This window comes from Megalobrama amblycephala, linkage group LG17 (assembly GCF_018812025.1).
Source record: "Megalobrama amblycephala isolate DHTTF-2021 linkage group LG17, ASM1881202v1, whole genome shotgun sequence".
NCBI classification, from domain to species: Eukaryota; Metazoa; Chordata; class Actinopteri; order Cypriniformes; family Xenocyprididae; genus Megalobrama; species Megalobrama amblycephala.
Window position 1 is genome coordinate 38,982,186 of NC_063060.1, and position 25,497 is coordinate 39,007,682.

Here is a 25,497-nt window from a genome sequence, read left to right on the forward strand (position 1 = left end):
ACATGTACCTTACTGTCTTGTTAATTCTGATTCTTCATATAGGTGAGTTTTGATTAATTTCTCAGAATTAATGACTTCAATTAAACAAGGATTATATTGATCAGAATTACTTTTAACGTAGATTGATCAGTAAACATACTTTTTATTTTAAGTCTTGTTTGTTTCATTTTATTTTACTGGTTCTCATAGACATAACATCCTGACAAACATGATAACGTCTCATGACTCACAAAAGCAAGTTTTGGAGGGTGAAAGCGTAATTCTCACATGTAACTACAGTGGAGTGCCTGATACTCTCCAGTGGTACTCTGAATATCCCGGATCTGCACCACAGTTCCTCCTCTACATCTATGAAACTGGGATGATGAGTAAAAACATACCACAGCGTTTAACGCCAAGAATTAACAAAAATACAAAACATGTGGATCTGATCATCTCCTCTGCTGCAGTATCAGACTCTGCTCTGTATTACTGTGCCCTGGTGCCCACAGTCACAGGAAACACAAGAACACTGTACAAAAACCTGAAAAAGAGACAAATGTATTTAACAAGTGGAGCGCTGGGCTCTATATTGTGAAAAATATATACTTATTTCTCCGAAAACAACTCTTATTATTTTATATAACATGATTTCTTGTACTGCATATACTGTATATTGAATCAATAATTTGTGCATTTTATATTTTTATTTATTGATTGCCAGTTGTCACTCTGCTGCTTCTTGTTCAAGAATAACCTGTTTTTAGCACAGTTCTAGTTTGAACTGATATCCATCTCTGTCTATATTTGAAGCGCAGATGATTCACCAAACCTCATATAGGTTACAGACGAATTAGGACATAATGAGTGTGGAAACACCTGCAGGTGTCTAAAACTAAAATAGACATGTATGTTAAAGCTATACATCCAATCGATTTGCAAAAGGGGGAAAACACTTGAGATAAAGTGATTAGAAATGCACTAACAATGCATCATTAACATGTTTGGTGTTGATGGTGTATAATTTCTTAAAAAACAATAGGTCTACAATGACCACAACATAAAGTAACCATGCAGGGAAAATAAAACTAGACAATGTGTTTTGTTCTTTAAATGTCGACTTTAGTTTTACTTTAGTCTCAGAACAAAATCAATGAAACCCCAAACAAGCTGTTCTTACAGTATATGTAAATCAGAATGTTTATGGTTTGGCATTTTATATAAATTTTTAAAGCAACTGCTGAATTTAAAATGTAACAGCTCTTTATGGAACGTTTTTAAGAAGAATCTGAGGTTTAAAAAAAAAAACATTTGTAACGTTCAAATGTATTATTCATTAATTTGCGATGTGTGATCACACCCTGATAAAATAATTATTTAATGCATTAACACATTCATTTCTCTGGGCCAATTTCATTCGAATATTGAGCCCTCAGATGATGAGATGTGGATGGAGCTTTGAAAAAGATTCATGAGAGACTTTCATTCTCAATCACAAGATTGATTTGTGTTTTACAGTGCAGTCATGATGTTCCTGTGCTCTCTGCTGCTGATGACAATAACACAGGGTATGTAAGAGACCAGTTTAAATATTAATATATTTATAACTACAACTATAATGCACCTGTTAATGTCAAATGTCTGATTTTGTGATAATTCACTAGTTTCCATGACTTTTTTTTTACTTTAGAATTATCATTCTTTTTGATCAACATGTTCTACACACATTTTGCAGATGAATGTTTTGCAGACACAATAACACCACTGCAGGGCCAAACACAAGTTACTGAGGAGGAGACAGTCATTCTGTCATGCAAATATGATGTCAGTGTACAGAGTTTACTTTGGTATCGACAATATCCTGGATCAGGACTGGAATTTCTGCTCCTTGTCATTGAGTCAGACAAGAAGACTGTAGTAAATGCAACTCCTCCTATTCCTAGACTGGATGGCAAAATGACCCTGAAAAATAAGACGGTGTTTCTGGAGATCTCCTCTGCTGAAGTGACAGACTCTGCTCTGTACTTCTGTGCCATGAGGCCCACAGTGACAGAAAACTCAACAACACTGAACAAAAACCTCCAACCACAGTCCATATGCAATAAACAAGTGGTGTTGAAATTAAATCACTATTTCAAATAATTATCTTCTGAGTAACATGGCCCTGCAATATGCTATAATTAATTGCTTATACTCTATACAGATTATTGTTTTAGTGCAGGAACTCAGAAATGCACAGCTGTGATCATAAAATAATTTCTATCATGACAACTCTCAGAGGAATTTAGCATGTTAATGGATATGACAATGTTAATGGTCTTGGCAGAATACATCTGCTATGCTGTTGATTATTTGTTGAGACTTTACTGCCAAAACATACATGTTGCACAAATAACATACTGTATATGACCCATTCTGGCAAAATGAGCCTTCAGGCAAAACAAACCAAAATGTCTATTTTGGTCGATGAGGGATTTTAAGATGGTTGCTAGGTGATTTTGTTTTGGAATCTTCAGAAAACTTAAGCTAAATTTTTCTCAAAATTGATTTTGCTGAATCGAATTCAAACAGGTGTAGCTCAGTCATTTTTTGTTGGATTCGATTCCAACAAATCATATAATTTTTTTTTTTTTTTTTTTTTTTTTTTTAATAAAGATTGTGAAAATAACAATAAAAGATGCTCTCCACTGGTATCGTCAGTACCCGAGATCCAGACCAGACTTCCTGTTTCTGGTTAATGAAGCTAAATTTAAGCAACCAGCTGAGCCTCCAATTCCTGGAATATCTGCTAGATTAAATGAGGAGAAGAATCGTGTGGATCTGGAGATCAATGGCACTGCATTAACTGATTCTGCTCTGTATTACTGCGCCCTGCAGCCCACAGTGACAGGAAACACACACCCACTGTACAAAAATCAGACACATTCAGAATGGAAACTGAAATCCATGTTTAGTGTAAAAATGAATATTTCTTTGTCACTATAAAATACATATAACCATCATTTTAAGAAATGTTTTTTAGTAAACCACCCTCAAAGACCAGTAGAGTCTTGAGACATTTTAGTGCTAATTTTGCCTAATTTTATACTCCAGAGATATCCTGGAGTATAAATACCAAAATATTGACATATCTGCATTATTAATTATTAAAGCTTATCTGTGGTCTAATTACTTGTACTTTATACACTCAGGTTTGTTGTCAAAGAGTTGCCATTTTGATATCATTGTCACATTTGACATCAGAAATCTCTTGAGAAGACTCATGAAAAACTACATATTAATAAGCAAAATGTATTTCACAGTCTTCCATGTATGACATGTTTTATGTAATCATAATCACACTGAGATATGTGGGTGGAGCTTCAAGAGATTGTGTTGGCATTCATCTCTTATATGATTTCAGTCTGTTTTTCAGAAGTGCAAATATGAGATCTCTTTTTTTACTTGTACTATTAGCCATTCTGGGTGAGTAGGATTATGTCACTTTTTCATTAATTTATATTATTTTATTTTAATAGTATATTTGATCTAATCTGAATTCTGGCATATTTACAAAAAAACATTACTATTTATTAATGTAAATACATGTTGAAAAAAGCAATAATTTGTAACTGCTCAGATAATGGCTGAACATTTTGTTTGTTTTTCCTGATGACTGTTTCTCATGCTCTGTTTGCAGATAAATCTGTTGGCCAGACAATAACACCATTGCAGACCACAAAACATGTCACTGAGAGAGAGACAGTCATTCTCTCATGCAAATATGATGATAGCCAAGCACGTAGTTTACATTGATATCGACAATATCTTGGATCCAGACCAGAATTTATAATGCTGTAGGCTACTTTCTCGAAAACAACAGATATTACCCAAAATGCATTGTGTTGTACAGTATATTGCTGATTATTTAAATAACAGCAAATATCTGTAAAACAACAAGTATTTCATTGTTTAATGATAGACCATTGCCTGTAAAATTACATTTATTTTTAACAGTGTAAAAAAACACATGGTAACATGAAACACATGGAACATGTTATAAAACTTGCACTAGTCTCAAAGCACATTAAATAATTATATCATTTTAATTATTTTTAATTAATTATTCATAATTAGTATTTTTCTAGAAAATTATTATTATTTTAGTGAGGGAAAATATTAAAAATGCAGGCAGAAAATTTATTTTGAGTTCACGAGAAGAAAAACATTATCCACCACAACAAACTTTGAGCTGAATGAGAGGGAGGAGTCAAAGAAACCTCGTCAAGCAGACACTAGTGTAGATCAAGTGCTGTTGCTCAGTACAGTATTTACAGTCATTGTATCACAGACTAGATCAGGGTGAGAATAGGATCTGGATTTAGACGAGACTTCATTAAAATCAGGAAAGATGACACACTGGATTCAAAAAACTATCATTGTTCTCATATATGTCTGGGGTAAGTATATTTGTGAGTGATTCTTTTTGTTCTGAATGTTCATGATATTTCTTTGCTGATGTTGTTCATGATTGGTTTTACAGGAATAGAGTCGCAGGACAATGTTGAGCAGAAAACAAGAGTTCAAACTGCTTCTGAAAGTGGAGCTGTAATAATCAACTGTACATATCAAACCCAGCTCTCCCCGACTCTCTTTTGGTACCAGCAAAAAGTAAACGGGGTTCCTAAATATATGCTGAACAGAGCTGGTCAAACTGGAGATGAAGACAAAGAGTTCAAAGACAGATTTAATGCACATATCAACACATCTTCAAAATCATTTCCTCTGTTGATCAAGGACCTGCGTGTGTCTGACTCTGCTGTGTACTACTGTGCTCTGAACCCCACTGTGACTCAAACACACTCAACACTCACACAAAAACCTTCATATATAAATATATTGGCATCATGCAGTAGCTGTAGGGAGCCAGTAGAGGGAGATCAGTATCATTTGTTGATATGTGGGTGCTGAGATCTCACTCTCTGTCAGGAACTTGTTATATAAATCCACACAAACTTCCTCTGACTGATTAAGATCTAAAGGGTATAAATAAATGCATGTGTCCCACTCGAAGATTTTTAGTTATTCATCAGAATATGTAAACAGCATTCATGAGTTCATTTGCCCATCTAGCTGAAATAAAGGTAAAGAGTTATACGACTGCTGGCTGGTGTGATGATCGACATCTTACATTGACTAAAATGTATTTAGACCCTCATTAGACACATGTGGTGAAATAATGTCTGACGGAGAGTGAACACTTGTACAGTATTTCTCTTCTGTGTCTCAGCAGGTGTGTTTATTAAATCTAAATGTCACAAATGTGTATTTTTTATTTTTCAGCTGCTGTCTTTACAAATGTAATTAAACCAGACAAGGCAGTTATTTTTTGAGGAGGGTTCATATATTACATTGTCCTGCATTTATTCCTCTTCAGTCGACTAACTGTATCTAACACAGTTAAACAAATACAATATAATATACAGTATACAGCAGCATATGAAAGTGAACAGCAGCAGGAAGTTGAGCGAGGAGGAAGTTCCTGTGTGTGTTTGTGACTGATCTGCAGTGACTTACAGCTCAAGCACTGAGAGCCTCAACAGAGAACTGATCTGATCTGATTCAACATGGACACATGCTTCATACTGATTCTCATTGTGGGGACAGGTGCGTTATTTATTCATTAATAAAATTCTGTACATAAACAATTACTATTTTAAAGCATCAAACAGCAAATTATTCTTGCAATATCATTTTGTCAACCTTGTTTACACAAATCAAAAATCACTTTTTATTGTTCACAGGTTTGGTGACTGGAGACAACATTGAGCCAGATAAAGAGACAGAAATAAACACTAAAGAAACAGAAAATGTCAAGATGAGCTGCTCATATAGTACAAATAGTCAATATGTTCGGCTTTACTGGTACAGACAATATCCAAACAAAGAACCTCAGTATTTATTACGCAAAGGTGTACGATCATATAGTGATGTTGAACACACCTCTGATGATCGGTTTCAGTCGACTGCATCAGATTCATCCACTGAACTCACTATTACTGATGTACGTCTGTCAGATTCAGCTCTCTATTATTGTGCTCTAAGAGTTGAAGCCCAGTGATACAAAACATGAAACACGTCGTACAAAAACCTGAAGCTCTTTTCACTTTGAACTGATCTAGTGAAAACCACAATCAAAACCACAATCTATCCAGCCCCAAATAATAAAATATGTGGTTACACCTGTGTAAAATGAATTAGGTCTTTGTTATAAGGCATAAATTATACATTTCAGGAAAGAAGCATTAACAACATGACCAGATATCATATTCCACATGTTCAAACCACTTTTTTAAAGTTTAAAGTAATATAATGTTTCTTAAATGTTTCTCTAGAAACATCAATTTGTTAAACCGCTTTCTCTCTTTCTTAGACTTAATGTAGTTTTTAAAATTACGTAAAAGTTAATATATTAACTTTGGTAACACTTTATTTTACTGCCCTTGTTACACGTTACATGTTACTCTAGTAATAACTATAAATTAGGAATAATTTCATTTACACACAACTAGCCTAAACCAAACCCTGATCTTACCCAACATTAAGTACATTTAGTTAATTATTATTACTCTGTAATTAAATGTGTAATTACACAGTAACAAGGACACCTAAAAATAAAGTGTAACATTAACATTAATTGTATGGATTGTCATTCCACTTCCTGATATTCTAATTCAAATTCCATTTCAGTTTCCAGTGGGATGTGACCAATTCAATTCAGATTCATGAAAGGGAGACATTTTTTTAAATTCTGAATTTTTTTACTAATGTTGCTTGATATAATTTGATTTAATACAGAAACATCACAGTATATCTAATATCATGTTGGGAATGGTAAATTAAATAAACAAAGTGAAAATGAATATTTCTTAAACTTTTCAAACATTCCTTGTAAATGCAGATGAAACTGAAAGGCAAATTTCAGAAATCTAATTTGCAGGACATTAATATATTTCCTATATAAAACATATTTCAAAATCACACACAAAACACAGCACAGAGAAAACAAGAGAAAACAGTGAGTGTGATTGGCTCTTTCTTCAGTTCCTCAAGTGTGAAATATAGACATGATGTTCTCAGAGAGGAGGGACTCAGAGTTCACAGATCTGACATGATCTAATCGTGTCTGAAAGAGACTGTGGATGAAACGATTCAGTCTGACTCTTCTCAGAGTGAACACTTGAACAATGAATCTTCATTCACTTATTCTGCTCTGTGTCTCAGCAGGTGTGTGTTTCTTTGATTCATTCATTGACTGATTACAAAGAAATCTTTCTATAAATCAACCCATTCCTCTTCTGTTTCAGCTGCTGTCTTTGGAAATACCATCAAACCAGACACAACAGATGTTGGTGCTGATGAGGGACAAAATGTTAAGTTGTCCTGTAGTTATTCCTCCACTGGAGTTACAGAGTATCTCTTCTGGTACCGTCAGTATGGAAGATCAAAACCTGAATTTCTTGTTTCCACCTTCAGTACTGCAACAGATCCTGAAGAATCTAAAGTAGATTTAAGATTCTCTGTTAAAGTTGAAAAAAAGGAACAAATCCACATGGATCTGATCATCTCCTCTGCTGCAGTATCAGACTCTGCTCTGTATTACTGTGCTCTGAGGCCCACAGTCACAGGAAACACTGTAACTCTGTACAAAAACCCTTCTGTATTTAATCCAATGAGAACAAGCAATAGACACAGAGACAAAGACTACAAGAGAATCTGTAAACTGCAGATGTAAATAATAAGTAGAGCAATAACTGAATGAAAATAAATAAACTGATAAAAAGCGAATGGATGTACATCTACAAATATAAACTGCAGATAGAAAGATTATACATTAAAATCATTATGACAATCAAAATGAATGAAGCTCCTAATATTGTTAAATACATTAAATCCATACAAAAGTAGTCTATAGATTAAGTTTTAATCCATTTTCACATGTAACAGATTGATCAGATACAATGTGCCACAAGGTGTCAGTGTTCACAGACATTCACTGGGAACTGCAGCAATGAACAACAGAATTCATATTTCTACATTTTAATATAATAAGAAAAGAGACTGAAAACTCCAGACAGTTTCTGTGTATTTTTTCCATATATAATACTATTAAAGTATTAATGAAGGTTCAAAGCTTTGGTTTTTCACTCAGAGATCAGGAAGTTGAATGTCTTGATAAGTGAAGAGCAGAAAGCATCAGTAACACACAGTAAGAGCTCAGAGAACTGAGAGCATTAACACACAACTGATCTGATCTGATTCACCATGAACAAATACATGCTGCTGCTTTTCATTATGGCGTCAGGTGTGTCATTTATGTTCACTTCAGACTATTAGCAACATCTTAAAAACCCTATAAAACACTGGATGGTATTATTGATTTTCATTAAAAACAATTGTGAAGTTGAATCTTTACTGATATACAATGTTTACCCTGAGACAAAATAAGTTAATATTGTGCTTAATGTTTGCAGATGTGACGGCTGAGGACAAAATCGAGCCAAACCGAGGGACCAAAGTCATCAAAACAGCAGGAGAGTCTGTAACACTGAGCTGCTCTTATGATTCAGACAGTGAATATGTGCGTCTTTACTGGTACAGACAAAATCCCAATGAAGAACCTCAATATTTATTATATGAAGGAGCTCGAAAGAACTCTGCTAAAGACAGCTCTGATCCTCGATTTCTGTCAAGTACTTCTCGCATACTGACTGAACTCATTATTAACCGTGTGACTGTGTCAGATTCAGCTCTCTATTATTGTGCTTTAAGAGTTGAAGCCCAGTGATACAAAACATGAAACACGTCGTACAAAAACTTAAAGCCATTTTTCACTTTGAAGCTCTTATGAAAACCAAATCAAAACCTCAGTGTGAGATAATAACTGCAAACACCTGTGAGGCTGTGGGAACAGGATTTTAGAAAATGCATAAAAGGGCAAACAAAGTTAATAATACTTAAAAGAGTTTAAGGTTGTGTTAAAACTGTGTGTTAAAAATGTACTCTAGGTGTGCAACACTTGCAAAAAACTAAGCTTCCCAGTGTTAAATTTGAAGAATAGTTCACCCAAAAATGAAAATCCTGTCATTTACTCGCCCTCAAGTTGTTCCAAACCTGTATGAATTTCTTTCTTCTGCTGAACACAAAAGAAGATATTTTGAAGAATATGGGTAAACTAACAGTTGATGGACCCCATAGTATTTTTTTTCCATATGAAGTCAATAGTGGTTACACATATACGTGGTTGTGACGTTGTAAGTGACGAGCTGTTATCTGGTGACTGTCGGTGTTGGTCTGCGTCTGTCAGTGTGAATTGGCCTTAATGCTGTTTTAACATGAAAAATAAAATAGCATGATTATTTGTGTTGGAAATTGCAAGAAATAAAATAACAAATATAAATATAAACAAAATATACATAATAAATAAAATATTATTTCATATAATAATATAAAATAACCTTATTTTAAAAGTTTTTATTGACATTCTGAAAAGCCTGACTCATTTGAAATAATGAACCGATATCTGAAAAATGTGAATTTGAATTTGAATAGATTTTTTCAGATGTAGCATTCAATCTATCAAATACAACAGAGACAATTTTAGAATTTGTTTCATTTGCAGGTCACATACAGTACTCTACTGTTCAAACGTTTGGGGTCAGTAAGATTTTTTAAAAACAAATTATTCATCAAGGATGCATCAAATTGTAAAAATGGTTTAGCCTGCCTGTGATTCAGATTATGTTGTCACTGTTTCTTTACAGTATGAATTTTTGAAAGTTAATAAGTCATATTGAAAGTTACAGTCATATGAACTTTATGAACATGTGAACTTGCAATCAAACAATAGATTGTGAGATGATTTTTGCTGGAAACAATAATGTGTTTCATAATTTCGTCACCAAAATCACCAACATATGATCAAAGTTTATTTAAACTTATTATTACAAAATCCACTATGTACCCAATAATTATTTATTACCACTAAGAAATCACCTGTATTTTAACACTGATCAACAGATACATTTGTTTGAAATAATAGTAGCAGTAATGAGCCAGACCCAAAAAAACTTCATTCAAAATAAAGCTGCTCTTTTGTCTTGAAGTATCAGAAGAGGAGGAACTCCAGATCTGACATGATCTAATCATGTCTGAAAGAGACTGTGGATGAAACGATTCAGTCTGACTCTTCTCAGAGTGAACACTTGTACAATGAATCTTCATTCACTTATTCTGCTCTGTGTCTCAGCAGGTGTGTATATTTATTTGATTGATTATTGTTATATTAAAATAAAATAAATAAAATAAAAAGCACTAAAAAGCTACAAATGTACCTCTTTTTTTCAGCTGCTGTATTTGGAAATGTCATCAAACCAGACGAAACAGATGTAGTTGCTGAGAAGGGTTCAAGTGTTACATTATCCTGCAGTTATTCCTCTACAACTACAGAAACTCTCTTCTGGTACCGTCAGTATGGAAGATCAAAACCTGAATTTCTTGTTTCCACCTACAGTACTGCAACAGATCCTGAAGAATCTAAAGTAGATTCAAGATTCTCTGTTAAAGTAACAAAAAAGGAACAAATCCACATGGATCTGATCATCTCCTCTGCCGCAGTATCAGACTCTGCTCTGTATTACTGTGCTCTGAGGCCCACAGTCACAGGAAACACAAGAACACTGTACAAAAACCTGCTAGACGAGAGAGAGAGATGAGAGAACATTTCTTGAGAAAGAAACTAGTATACAAATAATTACATAATCTAATGCAAAAATGATAAAACATAAAACAAAGCAACATTCTATATTTTTTTAAAAATTTGTTACACAATGAGATGGCGCTGTTTCAGTTGTGCAGTACTTGCAGTTAACCACAAGAGGGCAGTAGTTACTCAATATTACAGCAGCTGTTCATATCAATTGTTTACATTTTATATCATATTTTACATGAAATATTCTTAAACCTTCACAGAGTGCAGATCAGAGGACACAGTTGATCAGACAAACATTTGACTGAAGCTGAAGGAAGATCAGTGACATTACATTGTAAATATAAAACAGATTCAGCACTAGAAGGTTAGTATTTTTGAAAAATTATTATAAAATGGAGGGGAAAAGATTTATCAAACACAATTAAATGATGTACAATATACAATACAGCATATGGATGAAAGTGAACAGCAGCAGGAAGTTGAGTGAGGAGGAAGTTCCTGTGTGTGTTTGTGACTGATCTGCAGTGACTTACAGCTCAAGCACTGAGAGCCTCAACAGAGAACTGATCTGATCTGATTCAACATGGACACATGCTTCATACTGATTCTCATTGTGGGGACAGGTGCATTATTTACTGAATAACTGATGAAACTCTGAACATAAATAGTTACAGTTTGTTTTAAAACTTCAAACCCCAAATTTATTGATATTTAAATTAATTTTGTTGTTGTTGTTGTTGTTGTTGTAAAAAAGGCTGTTAAATGTGTTTGCAATAGTATTTTGTCAACTTTCCTTTAACAAATCGATGTGCTTGTTGACAGGTTTGGTGACTGGAGACAACATTGAGCCAGATAAAGAGACAGAAAAAAACACTAAAGAAACAGAAACTGTCAAGTTGAGCTGCTCATATAGTACAACCAGTGATAATGTTTCTATTTACTGGTACAGACAATATCCTAACAAAGAACCTCAGTATTTATTATACAAAAATGCACATTTGGCGAGTGGTGAACAAACATCTGACCGTCGGTTTCAGTTAACTGTACGAACATCCACTGAACTCACTATTACTGATGTTCGTCTGTCAGATTCAGCTCTCTATTATTGTGCTCTAAGAGTTGAAGCCCAGTGATACAAAACATGAACCACGTCGTACAAAAACCTGAAGATCTTTTCACTTTGATCCTATCTAGAAAAAACCACAATCAAAACCATGATCACAACCACTATCTATCCAGCCTTGAAAGTAAAAAAAAACATGAAGATGGTAATAACAACCAGCTGTATTGAGGCCTGTTATAAAACTTCAAAAAAAACATTAACAATAAGTTCAGATATTAAGTTCTGTGTAATTCCTTTTATGCATAAATAGTCTCATAAATAATTATATCATTTTCATCATTATTAAATGCAGGTATACAATTAATTTTATTTTAACCATAAACCATTATCCACCACAACAAAGATAGAAATAAACTCTTTGAGCCGAATGAGAGGGAGGAGTCAAAGAAACCTCGTCAAGCAGACACTAGTGTAGATCAAGTGCTCTTGCTCAGTACAGTATTTAAAGTCATTGAATCACAGACTAGATCAGGGTGAGAATAAGATCTGGATTTAGACGAGACTTCATTAAAATCAGGAAAGATGGCACACTGGATTCAAAAAACTATCATTGTTCTCATATATGTCTGGGGTAAGTATATTTGTGAGTGATTCTTTTTGTTCTGAATGTTCATGATATTTCTTTGCTGATGTTGTTCATGATTTGGTTTTACAGGAATAGAGTCGCAGGACAATGTTGAGCAGAAAACACTAGTTCAGACTGCTTCTGAAAGTGGAGCTGTAATAATCAACTGTACATATCAAACCCAGTTCTCCCCGACTCTCTTTTGGTACCAGCAAAAAGTAAACGGAGTTCCTAAATATATGCTGAACAGAGTTGGTCAAACTGGAGATGAAGACAAAGAGTTCAAAGACAGATTTAATGCACATATCAACACATCTTCAAAATCATTTCCTCTGATAATCAAGGACCTGCGTGTGTCTGACTCTGCTGTGTACTACTGTGCTCTGAACCCCACTGTGACTCAAACACACTCAACACTCACACAAAAACCTTCATATATAAATATATTGGCATCGTGCAGTAGCTGTAGGGAGCCAGTAGAGGGAGATCAGTGTCATTTGTTGATATGTGGGTGCTGAGATCTCACTCTCTGTCAGGAACTTGTTATAAAATCCACACAAACTTCCTCTGACTTATTAAGATCTAAAAGGTATAAATAAATGCATGTGTCCCACTCAAAGATTTTTAGTTATTCATCAGAATCTTTAAACAGCGTTCATGAGTTCATTTGCCCATCTAGCTGAAATAAAGGTGAACAGTTATACGGCTGCCGGCTGGTGTGATGATTGACATCTTACATTGTCTGTCGCCTGTCATCATCTTTGGACTTTCATATGGCAGCCTTTTCAAAATCAGCCCAGTGATACAAAACATGAAACAAGTCTTACAAAAACTAAAGGATTTTAAAAAAGAAAAAAGAAAAAAGAAAAAAGAAAGAAAAAAGATAAAACTGCAAACGTCTATGTGAGGTTGGGGGAAGAAGTGAATAAAAGGGCAAACAAAGTGTAACACGGTTAGTAGATACGGGAAGAAGGAGGCGGGAACCGGCGAACATTCAACAAAACTTTAATACCAAAATAAACAAAGAACAAAACGAAAGTAATGCCGGCAGACCCTCGCGGACGTCTGCCGGCCACACAAACATAATAAAACATAAAATAAAGTCCAGGCCTGGTCCTCTCTCGTCCGTCACGGTCGTCGCTCCTCCTTTTATGCTCCCGGAGCTCCTCCGTGAGAGACTCAAGGCCGGTGCGCCTCAGGTGATGCTCGTTAACTCTCGCGCCACCGGCCTCGCGCCTATGGCGGGCCGGAAGGTCCAAAAATATGGCTACCGACTTGTCGCGGGAATTCACTATACAATTGCCATAGCCACTGAATTTACCACTGATAGGCCGGCGGTGCATCTGTATACACACTCTCCTCACGCAGCGAACGACTCACTTTCCTCACGCAGCTGACCACTGACTCTCCTCAGCTGGCGACTCACTTTCCTCACGCAGTGAACGACTCACTTTCCTCACGCAGCCGGCGACTCACTTTCCGCAGCCGGTGACTCACTTTCCTCACGCAGCAATTGACTCTCCTCACGTTTCTTTTCAAATACTGTGATGGTGCAATAACTGACTACATCAGTGGCGATTTCTTTAAGACTGCAAGGGAAGCTCGGCTTCCCTTATAATGTCACAAAATTAATGGTCAAATATGTACTATTGTATTAACATTTTATTGACTAAAAATGCGTTAGAAAACGTTTCATCTCAAAGACGAGTTCGTTCAGAATCAGTTACATATAGCAGGTCGGCTGACTCGATTCCTTCTCATACATTCCCGCAGCGTCACAGTGCATTTCCCTATTGAAGCCCAGCGTCCATTGACTTCAATGGGGCTGCTTTGAACGTTTTTTTTTTCAGCGCTTCGAAACTAGACGGTCATTGGATAAACGCTGCGATTATGTCCCGCCCACGGACGCTCAGCGTCTCTGGGGTGAATGGGGAGTGGGCTGGCCCGGACTCCGAGCTTCTGCGTGATGATTGGAGGGTCTGTCGAAAGACTGCATCTCCTTTTGACTGACAGCGATTCTGTACTATAAGGAATCACTGAAGCTATTCGCGCTCAGTCCCATCGCGGATTTCTCAAGTTCAGTCGAAATAAAAACTGCTGCAACCTATTTCTTTGATATTTGCTTGGCGAAATTGCTTGATTTTCATCATACATTTCACACAATTATACACCACATTCCTTGTTTCAGTTTTACAGAGTTTAATATTTTTTTTTTAGATCGTTCATTCATTCATTCCTTCATTCATTCATTCATTCATTAAGCAGCCTAGCTCTGCTGGCCATTGAGAGGACACTGGTCAAGTCACTTGAAAAGACTCCTAGTTGGTACGACAGGGTCACAGACCATTTTCTTGAAAAGGAACGTAGGGCAGAATTTACTTTTAAATAAATAGACAATTTTATGATGTAGGCCGAAAATGAGCTTCCCCTCTCTGACACACCAGTAGCCGCCACTGGACTACATCTAATAAAGTTTATCATTTTTTGTGTTGTAATTGTAATTTATTCTGAAGCAATATTCCCATCAGTGTTCTGTAAACTGTTGTTAAGATGTAAACCATCAGATTTGTTTATGCTCCCTTAAAGGGATAGGTCAATCAAAAATAAAAATTCTGTCATCCTTGCCTTACTTTCTAGTTGTTCCGAACCTGTATGAGTTTCTTTCTTCTGTTGAACTAAAAATATATTTTGAATGTCAGTAAACAAACAGCTGACTGTAGCGAGTGACTTTCATAGGGGAAAAAAAAAAATAGCCTACTATGGAAGTCACTGGTTACCATCAACATTCTTCAAAATATCATTTTTAGCTCAACAGAAGAGAGAAACTCATATAGGTTTGGAACAAGAGTGTAAGTCAATGATGACAGAATTATCATTTAGGTTTAACTATCCCTTGAAATTGATTGTCATGGCATTTTTTTTTTTTTACCTTTATAAAAAGGTAATTTTCCCCTAGCCTTGGCTATCAATTTCATGTTAGGCTAATTAGAATAACTCACTGTAGGGCTTTTACCCTTATTTTTTCCACGGCAGAGGAAATCTGCATCAGAAGTGGCATTTAGATGCATGTATAAAATTGAATATGAATGTGCAAAACAAGCATGAATAACACTGTTTAACAACTTTACAATAAAGATCTATAAAGCTTTTGTGGATTTTACAAATTATCTTTAATATACAATATTCTGAAAAAGTGACATTTCCCTTTTTGCAAAGTTCAAATGTTGATAAAATATATAACTTTAACTAAAGATAACTAATGTGTTACAAAAACAATGCAATTTTGAAATGTCAAAAATCTGCAGAACCAGTGTTTAAGCGTGACAACTGCAAATCAAAAATGTATCTTTAGTATCTAAAAATAATGGTAAAAGCCCTACAGTGAGTTATTCTAATTAACATGAAATTGATAGCCAAGGTTAGGGGAAATTACCTTTTTATAAAGGTAAAAAAAAAAAAAAAATGCCATGACAATCAATTTCAAGGGATAGTTAAACCTAAATGATAATTCTGTCATCATTGACTTACACTCTAGTTGTTCCAAACCTGTATGGGTTTCTTTCTTCTGTTGAACTAAAAAGGATGATATTTTGAAGAATGTCAGTAACCAGACAGTTGATGGTAACCAGTGACTTCCATAGTAATTTTTTTATGAAAGTCACTCGCTACAGTCAGCTGTTTGTTTACTGACATTGAAAAATATATGTTTAGTTCAACAGAAGAAAGAAACTCATACAGGTTCGGAACAACTAGAAAGTAAGGCAAGGATGACAGAATTTTTTTTTGATTTTTTAATTTTTGATTGACCTATCCCTTTAAGGGGGCATATACAAATCTGATGATTTACAGTTTACATCTTAACAACAGTTTACAGAACACTGATGGGAATATTGCTTCAGAATAAATTACAATTACAACACAAAAAATGATAATCTTTGCTAGATGTAGTTAGTTATTGCACCATCACAGTATTTGAAAAGAAACGTGAGGAGAGTCAATTGCTGCGTGAGGAAAGTGAGTCGTTCACTGCGTGAGGAAAGTGAGTCGTTCGCTGCGTGAGGAAAGTGAGTCGCCAGCTGAGGAGAGTCAGTGGTCAGCTGCGTGAGGAAAGTGAGTCGTTCGCTGCGGAAAGTGAGTCGCCGGCTGCGGAAAGTGAGTCACCGGCTGCGGAAAGTGAGTCGCCGGCTGCGGAAAGTGAGTCGCCGGCTGCGGAAAGTGAGTCACCGGCTGCGGAAAGTGAGTCGCCGGCTGCGGAAAGTGAGTCGCCGGCTGCGTGAGGAAAGTGAGTCGTTCACTGCGTGAGGAAAGTGAGTCGTTTGCTGCGTGAGGAAAGTGAGTCGCCAGCTGAGGAGAGTCAGTGGTCAGCTGCGTGAGGAAAGTGAGTCGTTCGCTGCGTGAGGAGAGTGTATATACAGATGCACCGCCGGCCTATCAGTGGTAAATTCAGTGGCTATGGCAATTGTATAGTGAATTCCCGCGACAAGTCGGTAGCCATATTTTTGGACCTTCCGGCCCGCCATACGCGCCGTTCCCTCACGGCTCTCGCCCGCCCTGGTCGCCACATACCCCCATCGCCCCTCGCAGGCCGGGGGGTACCTCCGAGACTGCGCTCTACTCCCCCCCCGGGGCCTGTCTCGGCGGCCGCAGCACCTGGGGGTAAGGACAGACGAGACGAGAGAAAGGAGACGGAAGCAAGGGGAGCGACAGGACGAGAGAGGGGAGAGAGGAAAAAAAAAATTCTTGGTCCGGTTCCCCAACACACTGCCGCTCGGTCCTCAGCCTGCCAAGAGGCTCTTCTTCGCGGTGCCATGCGGTGGCACTGGACGCTCGGTGGACGGCCCGATCCTCGACCGCCTCCTGGCGGCCGGCGATGGCTCCTCCAACTGAGGGCAGCCGGCAGCGAGTCCCCCGTTCCCTGCTCCTCCCCTTTATGGCGGACGGCAGCAGGCTCCGGCCCACGGCGAACGGCGGCGACTCCTCCGCTCCCTCTTGGACGGCAGCCACCCCACCTCGTCCCAGAGGCACGGCCTCGAGCTCTCCGTCCCACCTGTCACTATAGGCTCCAGCACCACCGCCTCGGGCAGCCTCTTGCGGTCTTCACTCCCGTGCTGCCCGAACTCCGCAGCACCGCGATCCCCCTCAGCAGCGAGGGCTCTCCGACAGCATGTCCCTCCTTCCTCCCGGGTTTCGGCACCAATGTAACACGGTTAGTAGATACGGGAAGAAGGAGGCGGGAACCGGCGAACATTCAACAAAACTTTAATACCAAAATAAACAAAGAACGAAACGAAAGTAATGCCGGCAGACCCTCGCGGACGTCTGCCGGCCACACAAACATAATAAAACATAAAATAAAGTCCAGGCCTGGTCCTCTCTCGTCCGTCACGGTCGTCGCTCCTCCTTTTATGCTCCCGGAGCTCCTCCGTGAGAGACTCAAGGCCGGTGCGCCGTTCCCTCACGGCTCTCGCCTGCCCTGGTCGCCACACAAAGCTTTTCAAAAAGGTACAGTATGAATGATTGTAATTATAAGTGTTCTTTAAGTTGCTTTATGGCTAACATGTTTCACATCATGTGACTTTATTTCGATTGTGTAACACTTGTCAGAAACCAAAAGAGGGCGATATCTCTCATTATTACACTTAACAGCAAGAAGTTTCCTTTAGGCTTTCACAAGCTCCTCCTCAGAGTCTTTATGATATTTATGAAAGCAAAACTCTCATTGACAGATTTATTTTGACTTCAGTGTGAATTTAAAACAGATCATGAGGTGGATCAGGAATATATTTCTATTTGCACTATTCAGTCTTGGTATGCATTTCTTCTCTTTTTTAAGAATTTAAATCATTTTTGAATATTTGTATAGATTGTTTGTTGATATGTTGATTTTACGAGTCAAAAATCAAATCTACATCAAATATTGTTAAATCTTCACAGAGTGCAGATCAGAAGAGAAAGTTGATCAGCCAGACAAACATGTGACTGAAGCTGAAGGAAGATCAGTGACATTAGATTGTTCATATACGACAGCTTCAACACAGCCAGACCTCTTCTGGTACATCCAGAGAGCAAATGACTTTCCTAAATACATCCTGAGAAGAGACAAGTTTGGAGTTGGAGAAAATGGCACTGAGTTCCAGGAGAGATTTCACTCTGAACTTTCATCAAATTCAGTTCCTCTGAAGATCAAGGATCTGTGTGTGTCTGACTCTGCTGTGTATTACTGTGCTCTGAAGCCCACTGTGACAAAACTGAAGTCAAACCACATACAAAAACACAAGCATAAACATAATGTGAGTGTGATGAAAGCATTTTTGACATTTAAAAACTGTAATAATGTAAGGCTTGATTTTCCTGCTAAACGAAAACTGATATCAAGCATCCTGCAATAAAGCAATAAAGCGTATCTGGAGAGACAACACCTTGCCCTAACCCCAAAAGGACAACGCCTCCCCCACCACACACACACACACACACACCTCCCCTTCCTCTGGCTCAAGTCACTGAAAGTTATTCAAAACATATAATGTAACTTGTGTATTTATTGTTTTTCCCTTTCCATGTTTGGTATCATTTAATTTGTCTCAGTGCGATTGGTAAAACGGTCTCAATTTCATAGCAGTCACTAGAATTATGAAGAAGATGGAAAATTAAGGAAAATTCTGTCCTCTTTTTGGGTGGTGTCTCTTCTCCTCTCCCCCAAAACAGGTGTTGGTGTAATAAACATTTACGATCCTTCTGTTCTGGTTCTGGTATAAAAGGTAAAGAGCAAAGCAGTCAGGGGGGAACTTCTATAACCAGAGGCCCCCACAGAGATGGGTGAATGTCTGAAGACATTCACCCATCACTGTGTATATATGCATTTCTTTGAGTAATCGATGTTATGCATTTATCATTTCTGAATTGGCTTTAATTGGTTATGTGTGTAATTGACACGATACACTGTTACCTGACAAATAAAATGTTATATTTGATTTACTCTGGATTCTCCTGATATCATTATTACCAGTAAATTATGGGAGGCTAATGCTACCGTAAATCTGTGTCCAGGGTAAAACAAACTGAAGGCGCATGAATGAAGGAGCAGTAGGCACTTCATCTGAAGACCTTTTGATTTCTGTTTACTGCTGATTTAGCAAGTTGTATGGAAGTGGCTAAATTAAAATACACTTTTGTTCGAGTGAGCACTAGGCAACCAACTAAAGGTATTAGCCAACTTATTACACCCTCTGACGAAGATCAGACTGGCGAGTTTATGTCCGTGAGTTTACCGCGAAATCCCGGGGCGAGTATCTCTGTGCGGCATCGGGTCCCTAATGACTGAACAATTGAAATATGGAATATCCAGAATCATCAAATATCTAAATTAATGCATAACTAATGATGAATTTCTAATTGGAAACACAACCTAAGTGTAAGAATCATTTGAAATTGGAGTCAGATTAAGCGAGTAAAATTAAGTGAACTTAATAGAGACGCTGAAAAGGCATACACGCGTTAACCTTCGCCCGGGGGCTTCGGAGTCCGTTTTTGGGCCGACGCAGGGTTCCTTACAAAGTGGTGACCCCGACGTGATCTCTCATATCCTGTTGGCGAGTGTCTTTTCAGTGGAAAATTGGGATTTGCAACAAGTAAGAGGCTTTATCATCTTCTCCTTCTTCAGCTGTGGTAAGTCCGTTCTTATTTGCCTTTTAGAAGTGTTGAGGGAAAGATAGCTGCATGCTATTGACACATTTATAGAATGGGTCGGCATACCCATATTTAAGACCGGAGACCGAAATCCGGTGGGGCTGGAGAGTTAGACAACCACATGTTATCAGGGACATGATAGCAGCAGTGTAAATGAGAAATGATATCCCTTGCTTTAACTTTAAAGATCTCCTTGTTTGCCTAAGCAACAGGAGGTTAACCTTAAATTGGAATAACACCATCCAAATTTTATTCTGGTATTCAACAGAGGGCTGGAAATTAAAAACCTAAATTCTGAGGTAAAGAGCTACATGTTTATTTGCCTTGCTGCAACAACGTTGCAATGCTGAAAATAAGCAAATGGTCACGTTGTGAAAAAATCTTGTGATTGGATAAGCCAAAAGATAACAAGGGAGAAAAATCTCTCACTGGAATCCTTTGTGTGTGAAAATGTAAAGATGGACAAAACAATGTTGTGAAATGAAAGATTTTCAAAATAAAATATTTAGGTATAATTCTGTCTCAGTCCTGGAGAACTGCTGCCATGCAGAAATCCTAGAGACTGCAACTGGGAAAATACACTAAATGTTAAAACGGATGTGTATAATGATAATTATGATATTACTGAGATACTTGTAACCAAGCCTGAGGGTTTCACCCATTCAGAGGACATGCTCAGTTTGTCTTTGTTTCATAAAAGAAATTTAGCCATAGAATAAGCATCACTATACTTTGATATTGTTCAAGAGGTGCTAAGAAGGTTTACGACTGATGTCACAAATGGTGTAAACAGCACTGGTTAAGGCTTAGTCTTATAAAACATCTTTTACCTTGGTCTAAGTTCAGAATTAAAAAATTATTGCACTCTTGTATGTTGTTCAGTGTCTCAAAAGAAACTGAAAAAACAAACAGACCAAAAAATAATCTTTGTCCTCTCAATCAGACCCACGTTTGTCCAACCTTTCTTTTCATATCCAAATAGATTCTCAGAGGAGTGTAATTGATAACATCTTAGCCCAAAAATAAGAAAATTGTGTCCAATTCTATATTGTAGTCACAAAAATCTTAAAGTTGAGCAGATGATTTGACCCAACATTCACAGCATGAAAGTCTATAACTGTTTCCAGTTTAGCCTGTTGCTGTGAACACAAAGCAATGCCATCGCAATTGTAGCTGCAGGGCCAAATGCCTTCTAAAAGATCAGTGAGGTGATAACAAGTCACTCTCTGGGAAAATGACTCAGCTAAGACCCTCTTGATACCAGCAAATAAAATTATTTTTAATTTACACTATTTTAATATTTTAATATAATTTATATTATGATCACAACATGATATATATTATATTATGATGGCCAGGGATGGCCTTTAATCTCATGATGATTCAAGCAATGGTGTGGAAGAAGAAAGGATTTTGGAGAGGAGCAGAAGGAATTAGAATGTAGTAAGATGGAACTAGAATGAAGACAGAAGTTGGGAACGCTATTAGTGCTGAAAGAATTATGAGGAATCAATGGAAGGATTCAAATTTGTAATTGTGTTAGACACATTGTTCTCACAGAACATACATTCTAGTTGTTTGTGCTGCATGTGCACCTAGACTAGTTGGGTTTATTCTTTAAAACACATGACTGCCTTACTGTAAGTGATGCGTTGACACACTTAGGTTTGAGGTTAGATGCTATGCATTCTAGACCATGTGTCTTGTGTAAGTTGGAATAACTAGTACTGAAATAGTACAACGTGTGTCTGTGTTAAATTGGTTTGTCTCCTAAATGGAACACTCAGCTATCTTCCATATAGCTGCAGTTAAACCATGCACAGGAGCATAGAATTGCCATAAGGCTACAATGTGCTTCACAGTTGCATTAAATAAGTTAAGAAAAATGGAAGGAATACATAAAATGAATGGGAAAGAACTTCTTTATCTTCTATCTGTGCAAGAATCTTTAATGAGAAAAATTACAATGCCCAGTATTTATTAACTAAAACAATCAACCCGATTGTCATATCTTGAATAGGCTAAATCCATTCAAGATCAAAACATGAAATTAAAATTTGATTCTATTGATCTGTAACCCAGTGACAAGAGGAAATATAAGTTTTGATTTTCCTTTGCAACAAAACCACAAACAAAGTGGACAAAGTGTTAGCAAACTCCTCTCTGAGGGCGCTGGATGATATGGGATCTGATCAGGGAAGTTATTTTACTGGACATGTAATTAAAGTTGTGTGAAATGTTAATATCAGGCAGAAACTCTTCTGTTTTTACAGACCACAGAGGTCCAAATGGTCAAGTATTTGAATGACACCATAAATACCAATTGCTAAACAAACAGCACAACACCACAAAAGGTGATCTGGTGTCCTAATCACAGATCTAACTAATGTGAGATTCCCCCAGGAGACCCAGGTGTGATAATGCTCACAACACAATAGACTGTGTAAGCACAGCTGCAATAGCAACTCAAGGTGCAAGATTCTCTGACCATGCTTAAACACCAGCAGTCAGATCTGACCAATAACATTCAGTTTATCTGACCTTTTCTTTGCAGAAACATAATCATAATAATGATCTATGTCTCTGTAAACTAAAACAAATTTTCTTCTAATGGCATAAAATCTTAACAGATTAAAGCCATTTGCAACAACTATCTGGATAAAACCATTCAAGGAAAATTAAGATGGCACCATCTATCTTAATGTAATTTGTTTAAAGGTTCAAGATCAGCTATTTTTCTGTGTGTCTGTTTCCCTTTCAGGATTAACAGCTGCCATGCTAAGGGCCAGATTCCACAAGGTTCTGGTCCCACCTGTGTTGAGCCATGATACTGTAAGAATTGAAAATATCCAAAGATATTTTAAAATGAACAAAGACATTTGCTTTACTGTTTCACACCCCTCTCTCTTGCCAAGGGCCATTTGGGAGGCACAAAGGTGATAGTGATCAAGGCCTGTAGGCCAAGATGTGTGTACATCGGGGGTCTACAAATGGTCACACCTTTAGTACAGTGGGGGGAAGTTTTAATCTTCTGATTGGTCAGTTTGAATGTCTCACATTTGAGTTTTGGTCACATGGTCAAGGAAGGCATAAAAGAAGATTGTAACTGTTGCTCTGGTCTCTTTGATACTCTGCTCTTCTTTCTTGGATTCTTGGGCACTCTCTGGCCCTCTCTTTCTCTCTCTCTCTCTCTCTATCTTTCTCTCTCAGGTAACTTTTTCATACATGCTGTGTACGATTAATGGTATATGATTTTATCATCTCATACATCTATTTTGTGATTATTTTAAGTGTAACCATAATCAGATATTGTCATTAAACCCTTTCAATTACAAATGATGTGCTAACTAGTTTTGATTTAGTATGAACATGAATGTTCTCCCTATTGCAATACAATATTGTCACACTATAGCAACGCTCTCCCACATATTTTGCTATTGTAACTGCGCTTATTTCCGTTGTTGGTATAAGTTGCAGTGGGTGGTAATAGACAAGAAATGTACAGTATTCTAACATCTTACTGATAAAGTTTCTTTAGTCGCTCGGCAAACCTTACAGTCTGAACCGCTGTAGGAGTTCCACCCTTACAATAAAATCATCATTAACTACAATGAACAACATTATGATCATGCAGTCATTATTACATTGATTACATGATTTATTTTAATTGAATAATTTCAGTATCATTTAAATCATCCAATAGTGTTTTCTTGATTAAAAGGCTGTGCACAGTAAAACTGATCTTGAACATGAACAACTGTACAGCATATTATTTATTATTCTTAACACTGATGGACAGATAAATAGTTTCAAATGATGGTACGCTGTTGTGAGCCGAGTCCAAAATAACATTAAAAATGTGATGAAGAAGGTCACACCCCCTGAAATGCAATAAATATTTAAAATAGCTTTGTAACTTTTCATATACTCAAATAAGGATCACAGATCAATTCAGCCTTACTTGTTTTTGGCACAATCATATAGTCATAATAGCAGTTCATGTGACTAGATCTTTCTTGTCTTCTTGAAATTCATTGTCAGATGTTCTCAGAGAGGAGGGACTCAGAGTTCACTGTGGATGAAACGATTCAGTCTGACTCTTCTCAGAGTGAACACTTGAACAATGAATCTTCATTCAGTCATTCTGCTCTGTGTCTCATCTGGTATGTTATTCGGTTAATTATAATATTTCTGTTAAAATTTTGATTTATTAAAAACACTAAACACTAAAACTGTACAAATGTCTCTTTTCTATTTCAGCTGCTGTATTTGTAAATGTCATCAAACCAAACAAAACAGATGTTTTTGCTGAGGAGGGTTCAAGTGTTACATTATCCTGTAGTTTTTCTGCCTCTGGAGGTACAGATTATCTCCACTGGTACCGTCAGTATGGAAGATCAAAACCTGAATTTCTTGTACTCACCTACAGTAGTAAAAAAGAACCTGTGACGTCTGATGTAGATCCAAGATTCTCTGTTAAAGTTGAAAAAAAGGAACAAAATCACGTGTATCTGATCACCTCCTCTGCTGCAGTATCAGACTCTGCTCTGTATTACTGTGCTCTGCAGCCCACAGTCACAGGAAACACAAGAACACTGTACAAAAACCTGTGACAATGAGAGAAACACAGAGACACAGAGAAAACATTGTGAGAAAAAACATAGTATACAAATAATTACATAATCTAATGCAAAAATGATAAAACATAAAACAAAGCAACATTAGAAAAGCCAGTCATTCTTAGATGGTGCTGTTTCAGTTATGCAATACTTGCAGTTAACCAAAAGATGGCAGTAGTTACTCAACATTGCATGTGACAATAAAGCAGCTTTTCATGTCAATTGTTTACATTACATATTCTTAAAACTTCACAGAGTGTAGATCAGAGGACACAGTTGATCAGCCAGACAAACATGTGACTGAAGGAAGATCAGTGATATCTAAAACAGATTCAGTTAGTATTTTTGAAGAATTATTATAAAATGGCGGGAAAAAGAGTTCTCTTTCATCATCTCGTGTTTGAGATCCATCTATGGGAAGAGCATCCGCTGACCTCTGCAGAAGCATCCAATTGCACCAAGTCTGGCTAGACAGACAGGAGCGTGTAGCCAATGCCAGGTAAGGCCCCACCCCCTTACCTGAGAGCATAAGGCCCATACGCGCTGCTATTCTCCAGTTGTCATTCACTTCTCGCGACCTCTGGTTTAATATTCTCACGGCTCATTGGATTATTTGTGAACGTTTGCATTTGTCTTCAGGAGGACAAATCACTCTGATCAGCCTCTGCCGGACATGATCGTCTCACACTCTATTACAGCTGTGTCATTTTGCAAGCCACCCACACTGCAGTTCTTTTTAGACTGTCCGCCTTTCTCCTCGGCTCTGGTGACGAAG

At 37.2% G+C, this 25,497-nt stretch overlaps 6 gene segments (V, D, J or C); all 6 read left to right on the forward strand.

Moving 5' to 3' along the window:
* Positions 1–4,230: 4,230 nt before the first annotated feature.
* Positions 4,231–5,079, forward strand: LOC125250243. The segment is given in 2 exon segments: positions 4,231–4,418; positions 4,502–5,079. Coding segments are annotated over 2 exon segments (477 nt in total).
* Positions 5,080–5,187: 108 nt separating this feature from the next.
* On the forward strand, positions 5,188–6,169 carry LOC125250256. The segment is given in 2 exon segments: positions 5,188–5,625; positions 5,763–6,169. Coding segments are annotated over 2 exon segments (357 nt in total).
* A 685-nt stretch (positions 6,170–6,854) lies between these two features.
* LOC125250245 lies at positions 6,855–7,791 on the forward strand. The segment is given in 2 exon segments: positions 6,855–7,245; positions 7,326–7,791. Coding segments are annotated over 2 exon segments (468 nt in total).
* Positions 7,792–8,153: 362 nt separating this feature from the next.
* Positions 8,154–8,873, forward strand: LOC125250259. The segment is given in 2 exon segments: positions 8,154–8,323; positions 8,493–8,873. Coding segments are annotated over 2 exon segments (354 nt in total).
* Positions 8,874–12,147: 3,274 nt separating this feature from the next.
* Positions 12,148–13,393, forward strand: LOC125250244. The segment is given in 2 exon segments: positions 12,148–12,423; positions 12,508–13,393. Coding segments are annotated over 2 exon segments (477 nt in total).
* A 10,792-nt stretch (positions 13,394–24,185) lies between these two features.
* On the forward strand, positions 24,186–24,668 carry LOC125250262 (the record flags this gene model as incomplete). The annotated part of the segment is given in 2 exon segments: positions 24,186–24,266; positions 24,364–24,668. Coding segments are annotated over 2 exon segments (345 nt in total), but the record flags the coding sequence as incomplete, so codon positions are not given.
* Positions 24,669–25,497: the final 829 nt, after the last annotated feature.